The following is a 15,833-nucleotide window of genomic DNA, read 5'->3' on the forward strand; positions in this document are numbered from 1 at the left end:
CCCTTGTATAATAAGTCTAGGTGTCCTCCTCCAATCTTTAGGGAATTACTTGTAAGAGAGCCCCCCTTTTTTACTACAAAGGGGCGTATACCCACTTAATAGATTTTATACTGAAGAGTCCAGTCAAGCTTTAAGGGGGTATCCCATAGGGTCTTTTGAGGGGCCTCTCTCCTTTATTCCTTACGGGATTGTCTCTCTCTCCCCGTTCACTGGAGTTTTTCCAGGGCAAGAGTAGAAGAAAGTATTATGTCATACGCTCTTTTTTTTTTTTTTTTTTTTTTTTTTATATCTAGTTTCCAAAAAGAGGGTATAATCGTCCCCTCTTTTAAGATGGGAAGAAGCAAAGTCAAAAAGTAAATCCGGCTGTTTTTTGATCTACTGTCCAGAGTGAGTTATGTTTATTACTTTTCTTAGCAGCAGGAAAAAATAGTGATACCATAGGCCTCCCTTTATATGTCATAAACCAATAATTTCATGCAATCTTTATGAAGCAGCCTGTGGTAGTTACCAATCATGCATAACGTAGGAGAGTATACAGGGTGTATGTGTTGGAGACCTCCAGAGGGTCAATCTTTGGGGGGGTCCCGTAAGGTCTTTTGTGTGTCTCCCTCCTATGGTTCTTATGTATTCTTTCCAAGATGGTCTATGTCACAGTCCAAAAGGGATCTTCACACATAAATATAAATCCTAGGGGGCTCCACTTTTAAAAAACCACCCGGTCTCTCTGTCCGTGCCACGGCCACCCCTGAATCAACCACCGCTTCCCTGGTGTCAGCATTACCCAGCGGGTTCGTTAGGTGCGGTGTATCCGCAGGAATTCTCCTGGGGTCTGACTGGAGCGAGTGAGGGGGGGGGGTGAGGTCTCGGGCTAGCCGCTCATGTGGGCTGGAGGATCGGGAGTCTCCACAGACATTCCTCTGGACGGTCTTCCACGGTGCTCTAGCGTGCACTCGGGACTGGCGCCATTTAAACTAGGAGACGGGGGGGAGGGCTCAGAAGTAGAATCAGTCAGGAGGGAGCAGAGGACTGAAGGCAGCTGTAGTGTCAGCAGCGACAGTAGGTCGACAACGTCAATTGGCAGGTCTGTGCGGGAAAACCGCAGACCAAACAGAAATAAACATAACCGCCAATCACGTTTAACTTCCGTAAAACTAAGAGGGGTATATGCTAATGCCAGGAGCCTAGCTAATAAAATGGAAGAATTGGAAATGTTAGTACATGAGGAGGACATAGACCTTGTGGGAATAACAGAAACTTGGTTCGACCCCTCACATGACTGGCTGGCCAATATCCAAGGGTATTCGGTGTACCGGAAGGACAGGGTAGGAAAAAGAGGGGGAGGGGTATGTCTCTATGTCAAGAACAATATAAAGGTGCTAGAAAGGAGTGACATTACGGATGGGATGAGCATGGATTTAGAATCCGTGTGGGTAGAACTCCTTAGGGAAGGAAAAAAGGGGAAAGTAATTGTGGGGGTTTGCTATAGGCCACCTAACCAAGGGGAGGAGGTAGAGCAGGAATTTTTAGCACTAATGGGTAAAGTGGCAAAACTGGGATCAGTCATCGTATTGGGGGACTTCAATTATCCTGACATTGACTGGGAAGAGGGGACTGCACACTCACATAAGCCCCGTCTATTCACGGAAACCTTACAGGACAACTACATGTCACAATTGGTGGATTCCCCTACCAGAGAAAACGCAATCCTGGATCTATTGATCACTAATGACCCAGACATAATCTCGGAGGTAGGAGTCCAGGACAACCTGGGCTCTAGCGATCACAGGATGATCACATTTAGTATAAATAACAATATAAAAAGGCAAGTGGGGAACATAAGAACCCTAAACTTCAGACGGGCAAACTTTCCAAAATTGTACTCATTGATGGAAAGGGTAAACTGGGACCAAACCCTGGGATCACTGACCACAGAGGAAAAATGGGAATGCTTTAGGAACATATTAAGCAAAGGCATCTTGCAGTGCATTCCTATGGGGAATAAATTTAGAAGAGACAAAGCCAAACCTGGCTGGCTAAACCGTAGCGTTAAAAAACTTATTAGGGGAAAAAAATTGGCCTTCAAGAAATATAAATCAGAGGGCACAGTATTGGCCTTCCAGCAATACAAGGAGGCAAATAAGAAGGGTAAACACGAAATCAAGATGGCTAAAATCAACTTTGAGAGACAAATAGTGGAGGATAGTAAAAAAAAAACAAAGAAATTCTTTAAATATATCAACAGCAAAAAAACTAGGGCAGAGCATATTGCACACATAATTAACAATGATGGGAGGATGGTTACAGAGGACACTGAAAAAGCAACCGTGCTGAATGCTTTTTTCTCGTCAGTCTTTACGCAGGAAAAGGAGGGGTACACTGACCACGACTGTTTGGTTAGTAGTAATACACAGGACTTGCCTCTATAGCTAAGTTTATCCAGTCTTTCCCTGATTTCACCCTCTATAGAGGGTGAAATCAGGGAAAGACTGAATAAACTTAACACAAACAAATCACCAGGCCCGGATGGCGTACATCCGAGAGTGCTCAAGGAACTCAGTATGGTTATATCTAGACCACTGTTCCTGATCTTTGCTGACAGTATTGGGACAGGAGATGTACCAGGGGATTGGAGGAAGGCTAACCTGATTCCGATATTCAAAAAGGGCCAGAGGCATATCCCGGGAAATTATAGGCCTGTCAGCTTGACATCAATAATTTGTAAACTTTTGGAGGGGATGATAAGGGACTATATCGTAGAATATGCTAAAGACAACAACATCATCAGTAGTAACCAGCACGGGTTTACAAATGGGCGTTCTTGTCAAACCAATCTCTTAGCATTCTACGAGGAGGTGAGCTGTGAGCTAGATAGGGGCAGACCAGTGGATGTGGTGTACTTGGATTTCGCTAAGGCGTTTGATACAGTTCCCCACAAGCGCTTAATTTATAAAATAAGGTCTGCAGGTATCGACAGCAGGGTTTGCTCTTGGATACGGAACTGGCTAAAAGGCCGTGTCCAAAGGGTGGTAATAAACAGCGCATACTCAGACTGGTCTGAGGTGGTAATGCTGTTCATAAACAGCATTGAGGACGGGATTAGTAGTTCGTTATCAGTTTTTGCAGATGACACAAAATTGGCCAGGGCAATAACTGCACAGCATGAAGCAGATATCCTACAGAATGACCTGGACAAAATTACGGAGTGGGCAACGACATGGCAAATGAGGTTTAACGTGGAGAAGTGTAAGGTTTTGCACTTGGGGACTAAAAACATAAAAACACAATACACGTTAGGAGGGGAACCCTTGGGGGAATCAAAAATGGAGAAAGATCTGGGAGTCTTGGTTGATGATAGATTAGGCAACAGCATGCAATGTCAAGCGGCAGCTTCCAAAGCCAACAGAATATTAGCATGCATAAAGAAAGGGATGTATTCCAGAGATAAGACTATAATCCTTCCACTTTATAAAACTCTGGTCCGACCGCATCTGGAGTATTCTGTCCAGTTCTGGTTGCCAGTCCTCAGGAGGGATGTGTTGGAGCTGGAGAAAGTCCAGAGAAGGGCAACTAAACTAATTAGGGGATTGGAGGACCTTGATTATGAGAAGCGTCTGCAATTGCTTGATTTATTCTCCCTGGAGAAGAGACGTCTGAGAGGGGACATGATAGCAATTTATAAATATCTTAATGGGGATCTCAGCTTAGAAAAAAAGCTGTTCATTCGAAGGAATTGCATGAGGACTCGAGGACATACAATGCGATTAGAGGAGAAGCGTTTTAACCTCAGGCAACGTGGGGGGTTCTTAACTGTTAGGGCTACAAGATTGTGGAATTGTCTACCACAAGAGGTGGTTTCTGCGGGTAGTATGGTGATTTTCAAAAGACTCTTAGACTTGCATCTCAAGGATCAGGAGATTAAAGGCTATGTTAGATGATTACAGTCACACACACCTACACAGGTTGAACTGGATGGACTATTGTCTTTATTCAACCTCACCTACTATGTATGTAACTATTGATCCACCCACTTCTAATGATGGGCATACATGCAATTTTCTTTTTATTTGTTCAGTCCATGGGGGAGATCCGCCCTCTGTGTCCACCCCATCTCTTAAGTTTCGTCATATATGCTCTTTTTTTTTTTTAACTGCGGTGATGAAATCGCCTCCTTTGGCACTACAGTCATAGATTATGTATATGGTGAGAGCAAACGCTGTTGCTGTCAGAATAAACAAATCAGTGCTGCAGCTGATGGGCATACCTGCAAAGCAAGGAAAGTAGTCTACTAGTGAGGCTACCTATAGTGCTTGCTCATAGAATTAAACCTTGATAATAGATAAATAAATATATAAATAAATGTGGCTGGTGGTCAATAAATAAATAAATACTCCTTAATTGATATTTACCATAAATAATTACCTTAATAATAAAATTAATAATAATAAGCAATGAATTGAAATAAATAGTGATTTACATAAAAGTGTTTGTGATTCATATAATAAAGTCCATATCATGTGACTGTAGTGAAAAAGTTCAAATTGGTGAGTCTCTTGTGCAAAATGATGCTTATCCACAAAAAGTGCTCAACGTGGAAATTTCCCTTTCACTTTGTGATAACAGTGCAGCTCTGGTTCCTTTTCCACCATGATAATGGTAAGAGTGGGTCACTTACCAGATGATGTGGGTCTTGTATGCCTTATAGCATCAAGCCCAACCAGGCTTAAGTAGCCTCCAGGCTAAATAGGGGTCTCCTTGTGGCTCACTTGGGATAGATAGGATGGTGGGCTCCCCCCTCTCCTCTCACCTCAGGCCAATATATGAAGGAAGAGAAAAAGGTTCGGATCACATGTGTATGATGGAACCCAGCCCCGGTAAAGTCTCCCTGGACAGGCGATCACATCTCCCCTTCCATTATTGGTCATGAGGCAGCTGAAGCAGCTGTTAAATGGGCCTTTTCTTCTTTTTCAGATTTTCCTAGGAAGTTGAGGAGTTTTCTTTTGAGTAGTTTGTTTTTGCCTTTCGAGGAATTATTTTTGGTATGACAACACATACTTTTTGCAAACTAGGGGTGTGGCAATGGGCGCACGATTTGCTCCCAGTGTGGTCAATTTATTTATGGCCCACTGGGAGGAAGAAGTTGTATTCCTTAATCGCCCCCCAGAGTTGGTATGTTATAGGCGATACATTGACGACCTGTTCCTCCTTTGGAACAGGGATTCGGGAAGTCTAGTATCGTTTATGGACAAACTAAATAAGAACAACAAAAATATTGCCTTGACCTGGACTACCAGTCATTTTAAAGTAGTGTTCTTAGATCTGGTCATATTCAAAGACGGTAATAAGTTTACTACATGTAATTTTTCTGAACCTACAGACGGCAACTGTTACATTCCTTTGGATAGCTGCCACTATCAGTCTTGGTTGTGCAATATCCCGAAAGGGCAGTTTGTGCATCTGAGACGCATTTGCTCAGTCCAAGTCTCTGACAGAACGCTTCCTACAAAAAGGCTATAGCGAGTGTAAATTAGAGAAAGATAGGTTGGCAGTTCAGGCCATTAACAGCTAGTCAGGAAGAGGGGTGAGAATTATACTCGATTATAACATCCAGCATAAGAAGATTGAACAAATTATTAACAAACATTGGCCGATCCTACAGCAGGATAAAATAATAGGTTCTAAATTACCAGTGAGACCATCTTACGTGTACAAGAAGGCACCGACACTCAGGAACTTGTTAGCTCCTGGAGTCGTAGATCCACCTATACAAAGGAATGATAGATTATTTTCCTTCCTCTCTGGCTTCTATGCCTGTGGGAAGTGTGTGGTGTGCTGTACAGCCAAATCTAATATTAAGAGACGTAAGGATTTTACGACCAATGCCACAGGTAAAAAGTACACGATAGATGATCTCATCACATGCTCTACTACAGGTATTGTTTACATGCTTAAATGTAGCTGTGGTTTACAGTACATTGGCAGAACCTCTAGAGCTCTACAGGTTCGAGTAGCAGAGCATGTGAGGAATATTAAAAAGGGTAAGACATCACATTTTGTATCCCACCACTTTAAACAGTGTCATAATAGAGACCCGAGAGGCCTCAAATTTTGGGGCATAGAAAGAGTTAAGAGACACTAAAGGGGAGGCAACTTTATCCGGCAACTTAGCCAGGGAGAATCCTTTTGGATTTATGAGACTAAAGTTGCAGTCCCCCGTGGGTTAAATGTAGACTTTGATTTAAATTGTTTTATTTCTGACCGGTAATTTGTTATAATGTATTTTCTTTATTTTTTTTATATATTTTCTTACAGTATTTTTTTGCAGCTTCCATTATGTATGATTATTTGCATATTAATTTATGTTTTATAGATATTTATTTGTTATCCAGGTGACAGCGGGTGTCTGTGTCATTCGCTCCATATTTTATTTCCTGATTTTAGGATTTGTAGTTTTTACTAATTATCGTAATGACTATTTATATGTATATTTTATTATCATTGCTTGTGAAGCCACTTGCAGTTTCTATGAGAGGGGACAGTTTTTGGATCTTATTTTTTAATCACAGAGTGATCCGTTTAGTACCTCTCTCATGTAATCCAATTTCTTTTAATGGCTATATACCTTTTAGATACCGATGCCCCCTGGTGACTTCCGCATATCGGCAGCACGGTGTCCCTGTGGTTATGGCAACTAGGTGGGGGAATTAGCCAATCGGTGCTCGATACACGTTATGTATGTGGGTGACGTTTTTGCGCCCTCCAATGCCGCTGAGGAAGTCTCCGCCCATAGGAGACGATACGCATGCGGGGGAGGAGGAGCGACTGACGTCACTCGCTGTCACTTGGAACACAGTGAGATCCGACCAAGACACGCCGCTTCATGTCCTGCTGCTCTAACCCTTATGATTGTTGGTCCTGCTACACAGTAAGAGGCCAATTTTTACCTTATGTTTTAATAAAAGTCTATCATCAGTATTACGCTATGGTTTGCCCCTTTTTTTTCTTTTCCATGACATGGTATATGGAAGGATTATTGGAAGTCTGGTTTAGTCTTCTTAAAGGAGCGGTGCCATTTGTCCCTGGTATAGTGAGGAGTGTTGGGCTTGTTTCTCTCAGCCCTAAGGTGAAAGGCTATTTTATGTGGTGGTGGGCAATTTTTCACTGAAGAGCACCATATTTCTCAGGATTAGCATTTCTTTCATCCCTTACTCATGGGTTAATACATGGACTTTTATACTTTCCTGTTTAGTATATTTGTTAGTCACATATGTTTCATACTGTGACCCATGAGCGCTGCACTATTTTTCTTTCTGTTCTTTTCACTACAGTCACATGATATGGACTTTATTATATGAATCATGAACACTTTTATGTAAATCACTATTTATTTGAATTCATTGCTTATTATTATTTTATTATTAAGGTAATTATTTATGGTATATATCAATTAAGGAGTATTTATTTATTGACCACCAGCCACATTTATTTATATATTTATATATTTATTTATCTATTATCAAGGTTTAATTCTATGAGCAAGCGCCATAGGTAGCCTCATTAGTAGACTTCTTTCCTTACATCCTATTCAATTATTCTATAGCAGCTGCTAAAACGTACACATATATATGTATGTGTATGTATATATATATATATATAGATATATACTGTATATATATATATATATATATATATATATATATATATATACACATTTTATCATATAATTTAATTGAAATTAATTGGACACATTAGCCGCGGGGTATATACCTTGGTATATTTCCTTTATACCTGCAAAGCAAACAATGGTTAACAATAAAACATTACAGTATAACAGTATATTATAAAGTACAGTATAAGTAGAACAGACAATTAACTCAAAACATCAACATTTTTTGGCTTTATTTTATTTTTTTTTTTGTAACTTTTTTTTTACAGTTTTTTGGTAACTGTAAAACAACTGTTCCAGGCTAGGGTCTCTCAAAATGTGATCGCCAACATCTTTCGAGACCCTGTGTGAAAAAGGGTGCCCTAGACCAGTGTTTCTCAACTCCGGTCCTCAGGGCACACTAACAGGCCAGATTTTAAGTATTACCTTGGGGAGATGCAGACAAGAATACTGCAATCACCGAACAGCAAATGATATCACCTGTGATGTATTTCAGTTTTCTTGCAAACCTGGCCTGTTAGTGTGCCCTGAGGACCGGAGTTGAGAAACACTGCCTTAGACTGTGCCGTGCTGTACCCTATACTAATGCTCTACTAGTGTGCGGTAGCGATGGAAATAGCCCCCAGATGCAGAGACCAGGTTGGCCAGGACAGGAGGGATAAAAATAGCGGGTGGCCACTTGTTTGGTCTGTGCCCAGAACAAATCTCCGGGACACCTCCCCTTAGGTCTACTACATCCTATTCCCAATGGGGAACGTCCCTGGCGTCACGCCTAACTCCGCTTTTTCTGCTGACATGACATCTTCTTTGGGGGGCTCTTTGGGTAGAGGTACTAGAGAGGACATCCAGGAAAATCCCTCTCATGCAGCCGGCTCACTGCATCTGGATTGTGAATTCGGGCCACAGCACCTCCTGGATACAGAAAGGCTGCGATGATCTCTTCCTGGAATTTTAGGAAGGATCCACTTCTTCCTGAAGCTTTGTATAGCACATAAACGTTCAGAGCCAATTGAAATAAGTATACAGACACTCTTTTGTACCAGCGTCTGGCCTTAGTGGCAACTAAGTACGGCGCCATCATCTGGTCATTAAAGTCCACCCCTCCCATGTTAAGGTTGTATTCGTGGACACAGAGGGGCTTTTTAACAACACCAGTCGCTGTTGCAATTTGAACTGTCGTATCTGCATGAATGGAGGACAGAACGAAAACATTACGTTTGTCCCTCCATTTCACTGTAAGTAATTTATCAGACTTCAAGCAGGCTCCCTCCCCCCTGTCTTAGTTGGGAATCTACAAGTTAAGGGAAGCGGTGCCACATACGCCAATTCCAAAATCAAAAAGGTGTCTAAAAAGTGGCACGCTTGTATAGAAATTGTCCACGTATAAATGGTACCCCTTTCCGAATAAGGATGACGCCAAGTCCCAAACAATCTTGCCACTGCTCCCCATGTAGTCTGGGCAGTTGGAGGGGCTGCACGTTGCTATCTTTTTCCCTCGTAAACCCAGAAACTACATATATAGCCTGTTGCCCTGTTCCGGGGCTTATACATCTTGACCCCATATCTAGCACGCTTGCTGGGGAGAAATTGTTTGAAAGCAAGGCGGCCAGAAAATGTTATCAGGGACTTATCAACACAGACAGCTTGTTGGGACAAATACAAGGCTGAAAACTTCTGGTTGAAGTGGTTTACGAGGGGCCAAATTTGTGAAGCCAGTCATACCCAGGGTCACCCCGAGGACGACAGTGGATTGTCACTGAAGTGCATGAACCGCAAGATTTGCTTGTATCTAGTTCTTGCCATGGCAGCAGAGAACACAGGCATATGGTGAATTGGGTCAGTGGACCAATATGACCGCAACTCAAATCTTTTTAGTAATGCCCATGAGGAGGTATAGGCCCAGAAAAGTTTTAATTTCAGAGAAAGTGATATGTTTCAATGCATATTTTCTGGCAAGGATCTGGCAAGGTTTTGGAGATGACGTGATCGGCATATAAATTGCTTTGGTCCACAATAGATCTGTAAAGATCTTTCTTGAAAAACAGCTCATAAAAATCAAGAGAAGTAAAATTGGCTATTTCCACCTGAATTCCGGGTTGGCCAGTGAATGGGGGAAGTACCGGCGCTGCAGAAGTGGTGGGCTTCCAATCAGGATTTGCAAGTGCATCAGGAAGGGCACTATGGAATCTATGGGCCTGTCTTTGAATTATTGGTGGCTGCGGGACCCTACTTGTGCTAGCCACCGCACCAGCTTGAACTACACTTATGGGACTCGCCAGGTCACCAAGTGTTACTGCAGTGCTGGTTTGACTATGACCAGGATGTACTTGCTTGTGCTTGCCAGTTCACCAGAAGGTTAAGCGGCACTAGTACTGACACACTTCTGCATATTGGAACCCTGTGGTTGTTGTACCTCAGCTACAGAAGAATGGGGTCGGGTATGCCTAACCTTAACAGGGACCACTACTCCGTCATCAGAGCTATCTGTCAGGGTGCCGCTGCTGTCTACAGGTTTAAATACTGAGCCTGATTCTGACAGTGAGGCTTCCCCATCACTCTCATCTGTCGTGCTCAGCATCGTGTAGGCCTCTTCACTAGTGTACCTCTGTTCTGACATTTTGGCCAGTAAATGGATAGGTACCCAGTGTTGCTCCCAGGTAAAAAAGCACCTGGTTGTCAACGACTGTTTGAACCGCTACCAAAAAAATGTAACTGCTAGTGCTAACAGAGATCAGGTCTGACTCTGCTAATGCTGCGGTTCAGGGTGCTGTGTATTGGAAGTGACCGTACTCTGCTGATTCTGCACTTCTTGGGGGGGGGGGGCAGGTCCTTGCAGGTGGTGGGGCTGATCCTGCTAACGCTGCTTTTTGGGAACACTAAACTATTGGGGGCGCTAGCATAGTTCTGATCTAATCAAAGATTTTGATCCGTTCAGATACCTTACTAGTAACGGAGGTGTTTAGTGTGGGTCATTGGCAATCAAAGGGTTAAAATGTATTACTAAATATGTGGCAGGCAATCTGACGCTGTCCTGAATTGACACTAACTGATGTCACCTGTGACACTAATACAGTGATCAGAAAAGAGATCTGTACACTATAATAGTGGCAGTGTGACAGGGCAATGAAGGGGTTAACTGGGGGTGATCAGGGGGTTAAATTATTAGTGTATACATGGAGGGTACCCCAAACCTATCTGGGACTACCACTGCCTGCCTCTCAAACTAACTGAAGTCACAAGTGACACTAATACAGTGATCAGTAAATTGTCTGTATACTGTAATTCGTGTACACTGTGGCAGGGAGTGAATTGGTTAATGGGGGTGATCAGAGGATTAAACCTTTATTGGGGGATATATGGCGGGAACCCTAAACCTATTTGGGACTACCACTAACTGCCTCTCGCGCTAGCTGAAGTCGCACTAATACAGCGATCAGTAAATTTTATCTGTACTGTATATAGTGTACGTCAGTGGTCCTCAACTCCGGTCCTCAGGTCCCACTAACAGGCCAGGTTTGCAAGATAACTAAATTACATCACAGGTGATCTCATTTGCTGCTCAGTGATTGCAGTATTCTAGTCTGCATCTCCCCAAGGTAACACTTAAAATCTGGCCTGTTAGTGGGCCCTGAGGACCACTGCTGTACGTGACAGGGAGTAAAAGGGTTAATTAGGGGGTGATCAGGGGGTTAAATGTGTGTCTTATGTGTACTGGTGTCAGTGTTCTGCTTCTTTACTCACAGTAGATGTTTTCTCCTCTCACGCTGGAACCGAAAAGGATTCCGGAAGAGGAGATTACATCATATCCTGTGCCTGTGTTTACATTACACGGGAACATGATGTTCTGCCATTGGTCAGAACCTATCAAGAGGTCCAGGCCAAAATCATTGACTTGGACCTGATGACTGATCGGTTCTGAACCGAATCAGAACATCGCAGGGGCACACGCGCGCCCTCTTTAGCCCTTTGCGCAACCACCATACAGGTACGGTGATTCACGCAGCTGAGCCAGCCTGCCGCAGTATATCTGCGGCGGGCTGTCGGCAACTGGTTAAGTAGCAGTGAGGGTTGGTAATCGGTTTCAGCTGCTTTGGTGTGAATAAAATTAACAGGCGCACTAGATGGGCAACAATGAGACAACCTACAAAACAGGAATGGTTTTACAGGTGAAGGCCACTGACATTTTTCTTCCTACTCCTCTTTTCTGACTTTTTTTCACTAGTTTTGCCTTTGGGGTAGGATCAGTGTCACTACTGGTAGCAATGAGGCGATACCTGGACCCTATAGAGGTTGCACAGGCAGTCCAACTTCTCCAGGATGGCACATCAATACATGCCATTGCCAGAAGGTTTGCTGTGTGTCCCAGCACAGTCTCAAGAGCATGGAGGAGATTTCAGGAGACAGGCAGTTCTTCTAAGTGAGTTGGACAGGGCCGTAGAAGGTCCTTAACCCTTCAGCAGGACCGGTATCTGCTCCTTTCTGCAAGGAGGAACAGGATGAGCACTGCAAGAGCCCTAAAAAACGACCTCCATTAGGCCACTGGTGTGAATGTCTCTGACCAAACAATCAGAAACAGACTTTTTGAGGGTGGCCTGAGGGCAGATGTCCTCTAGTGGGCCCTGTGCTCACTGCCCGGCAACGTGAAGCTCGATGGCATTTGCCATTGAACACCAGAATTTGCAGGTCCTCTACTGGCGCCCCGTGCTTTTCACAGATGAGAGCAGGTTCACCCCGGACACGTGACAGACGTGAAAGGGTCTGAAGGAGCCGTAGAGAATGTTATGCTGCCTGTGACATCGTTCAGCATGACCGGTTTGGTGATGGGTCAGTGATGGTCTGGGAAGGCATATCCATGTAGGGACACACAGACCTCTACAGGCTAGACAATGGCACCCTGACTGCCATTAGGTAGTGGGAAAAAATCCTTGGATCCATTGTCAAACCCTACGCTGGTGCAGTGGGTCCTGGGTTCCTCCTGGTGCATGACCATATTTGGCCTCACGTGGCGAGAGTGTGCAGCCAGTTCCTGGAGAATTGATTCCACTGAATGGCCCTCACACTCGTCTGACCTAAATCATCTAAAACTGGGACATTATGTTTTGGTCCATCTGATACCGCCAGGTTGCACCTCAATCTGTTCAGGAGCTCAGTGATGCCCTGGTCCAGATCTGGGAGGAAATATCCCAGGACACCATCCATCATCTCATTAGGAGCATGCCCAGACTTTGTCAGGCATGCATACAAGCACGTGGGGACCATACAAACTACTGAGTACCATTTTGAGTTGGTGCAATGAAACTTTAGTAAAATGGACTAGCCTGCTGCATCATTTTTTCACTTTGATTTTCGGAATGTCTTTGATGGAAATTAAAATTATCAACCTAAAGAGGTCTTAATTCAAACTATGTGGCATCCTTTTGTTCTTAACACATTACCTAGTCCATATCAGTATAGATATTCAGCATGATATTTTTCCCCTTTGAGATCTGATGTGTTTTCAAAGTGTTACTTTTTGAGAAGTTTATATGTTCCTGTGTTTTTTTTTATTTTTTTTTTTTTTTATAGGTTTACTCAGTTTACCTACAGATGATTGTGTCATTACGGCTGTTGCAAGCATGCACTTCTAGGCTAGAAAACTTACAGCACAAATAGGCTCTCCTCCATCCCCTACTTTACAGATGTGGGTTAAAACTGTCAACATACTATAGGGTTAGAAAAAAAAAATCAGCACTAGTTGTAACCACTGCATTATATTATTCATGAAAACTGCAAACTGTGTGTTGCAATATTGCTATATTTTATTGCACATTCTATTATAATATTATTATTATTATGCAGGATTTATATAGCAAAGTTTACACAGCCATTCTATTCTATAAGATATTAAAAGTTTTGAACCCCACAATTACATTGTATATTGGTTAATATAACTTGGACACCAATGTAAAATGTTTTGCACATAATCCTATTGTGTGTTACCAAGTAACTATATTTTACCTATCTTTATTGTTGGGATGAGGGCTATAGGGGTTTTAGGCCAGATTCACATATGTGCGGCTGCGAGTTATAGCCTGGGGTTCGGTGCATGTCTGTTTACCAGTTCTTGTGCAAGTCAGGTCTGAATTTTTTTCTGAATTCACACCTGAACCAGACCCAAACAAGCACAGGACCCTTTAGGAATCCGGACCGTAGGCACCCTGGACATGTGTAAACCAGCTGCATTGAGAGCTGGTCACACTTGCATGTCATGCGAATTGGATGCGGGGAAAACTGCATTCCAATTCGCATTTATGTGAACCCGACCTCACAGAACACTTGAAAAAAAAATGCATCTGATTAAAACAACAATTACTGACACTGAGCAAGTAAAGTGGTCAGGACTTCTGTCTTGCTATATGCTTGTTTCTTGCCAGTCACAAACTGAAAACGTTTTTAAGCTGGAGGATCAGCATGACAGCCAGGTGGTTAGCATTCTCACAGGGCAGCAATAGCTTGGTATTTTTCTCATGACACGTTTACTTTAGCATCTTTGCAATTAGTATTTATTTTGTCTATTTATAAAGTTCCAGCTTGTTATAATTTGTGTTGGCTATAATATCAATGTATGGTGATATGCATTTGAACCATCCAAGACATGTAGAACTCTTTAAGAATCTCGTGTGATTATCACACATACCAATGTTCTAATTTTGTGGTCAAAAAGGAGATGACATACAGTTCCTGTTGATCATTGTATCCAAATGGTTGTTTCAAAGTCACTTTTCTCTGACGCCCACATCTCTTATGTACTTCAATAGCATATTGCTGTCCAGAGTCTTTATGGATATCTATATCTTTACAGAATACGGGATGCTAATAGGTGTACTAATTTACAAATGTCCTTAAAACATTGAACTAACTTTTTCTGCCTTGTGAATGTTTATTGGGGTAGTGTAAAACCTCAGCATATGTTACATTTAAAAAAAAATGATGTAGGCTAACAATCTATTTGTCCCATTGAGCAAATCCAGCATTGTGAATATGCTTGAATTTGCAAGTAGGTCATTATTTATGTTCCATATTGTTTTTTTAATAATTATTGTAATAGTTTTTTTTTTTTTTTCCATAGTGCTTACTTAAAAAATTGAGTAGCTTGGAAAAATAACGAAAATGTCTATTGTTTAAAATGACCATATATTTTTGTGTGTTCATTTGCTTCCTAATAGATGCTAGTGGTCTTCAAGTCTGCACCCATCCTAAAACGAGCCCTTAAAGTTAAGCAAGCCATGATGCAGCTATATGTACTCAAGTTGCTAAAAGTGCAAACCAAGTACCTTGGGAGACAGTGGAGAAAAAGTAACATGAAAACGATGTCAGCCATCTATCAGAAAGTCCGACATCGTCTTAATGATGACTGGGCATATGGGAATGGTATGAATCCTCAGAGCGGGAACATTTGTGCTCGTTTTACTCCAACTTACAAAATATGCATGACATTATGTTTTTACTTTTGCCTATAGATCTTGATGCTCGTCCCTGGGATTTTCAAGCTGAAGAATGTGCACTTAGAGCCAATATTGAGCGGTTCAATTCTCGGCGATACGATCGGTCTCACAAGAATCATGACTTTCTACCTGTTGACAACTGCCTTCAAAGTGTGCTTGGACAACATGTAGAATTGCCAGAAGACTTTCAGATGAACTATGATCTTTGGCTAGAGAGAGAAGTTTTTTCTAAGCCCATATCCTGGGAAGAGTTGTTGCAATAAAACATGCAATCCAACACCTGCACAAGTGATAACTCCACCAGCATCTAGAATACTGCTATGGCTGAAAATGTTTGTGCCCTTTGACAAGCATTCTTGGCCATTTTAACCAAGCACACCTATTTGACATATGTTCCTGAAAAGGTTGCATTGTATTTTTAAATTAGGTTGCATACTGTATGGATGAACCTGTGTTACATATTTATTCATATTCAGTTCTCTCCGCACTCTAGCCTTTCCTGCTTTGCAGAGTAATTGAACATTGACTTGTGTGTCTTGTGAAATGCACTACAGTGAGTAAAACCAAAAGTGTATATGTGGACAGAGATCACATTCCATACTTGGGTCTTACTCTGGGTGGACCAAATGACCAAGAAGAGTGGCATGCATAACATACTCCCAATCTTTGTGTGTGTTGGATGGAAA

At 42.3% G+C, this 15,833-nt stretch overlaps 1 protein-coding gene across 2 annotated transcripts in view; it reads left to right on the forward strand.

The window, feature by feature from the left end:
• STRIP1 (striatin interacting protein 1) overlaps positions 1-15,529 on the forward strand; it is a 652,163-nt gene extending 636,634 nt beyond the window's left edge. For both annotated transcript variants that reach the window (XM_082245809.1, XM_082245810.1), the window contains 2 exons: positions 14,869-15,073; positions 15,163-15,529. In XM_082245809.1, the coding sequence (XP_082101935.1) occupies positions 14,869-15,073; positions 15,163-15,410 (453 nt within the window). In that variant the 3' untranslated portion in view covers positions 15,411-15,529. The remainder of the gene's footprint in view (positions 1-14,868; positions 15,074-15,162) is intronic.
• The last annotated feature ends 304 nt before the right edge of the window (positions 15,530-15,833 follow it).

This window comes from Pelophylax lessonae, assembly GCF_965119305.1.
Source record: "Pelophylax lessonae genome assembly, chromosome: 2".
Classification (NCBI taxonomy): Eukaryota; Metazoa; Chordata; class Amphibia; order Anura; family Ranidae; genus Pelophylax; species Pelophylax lessonae.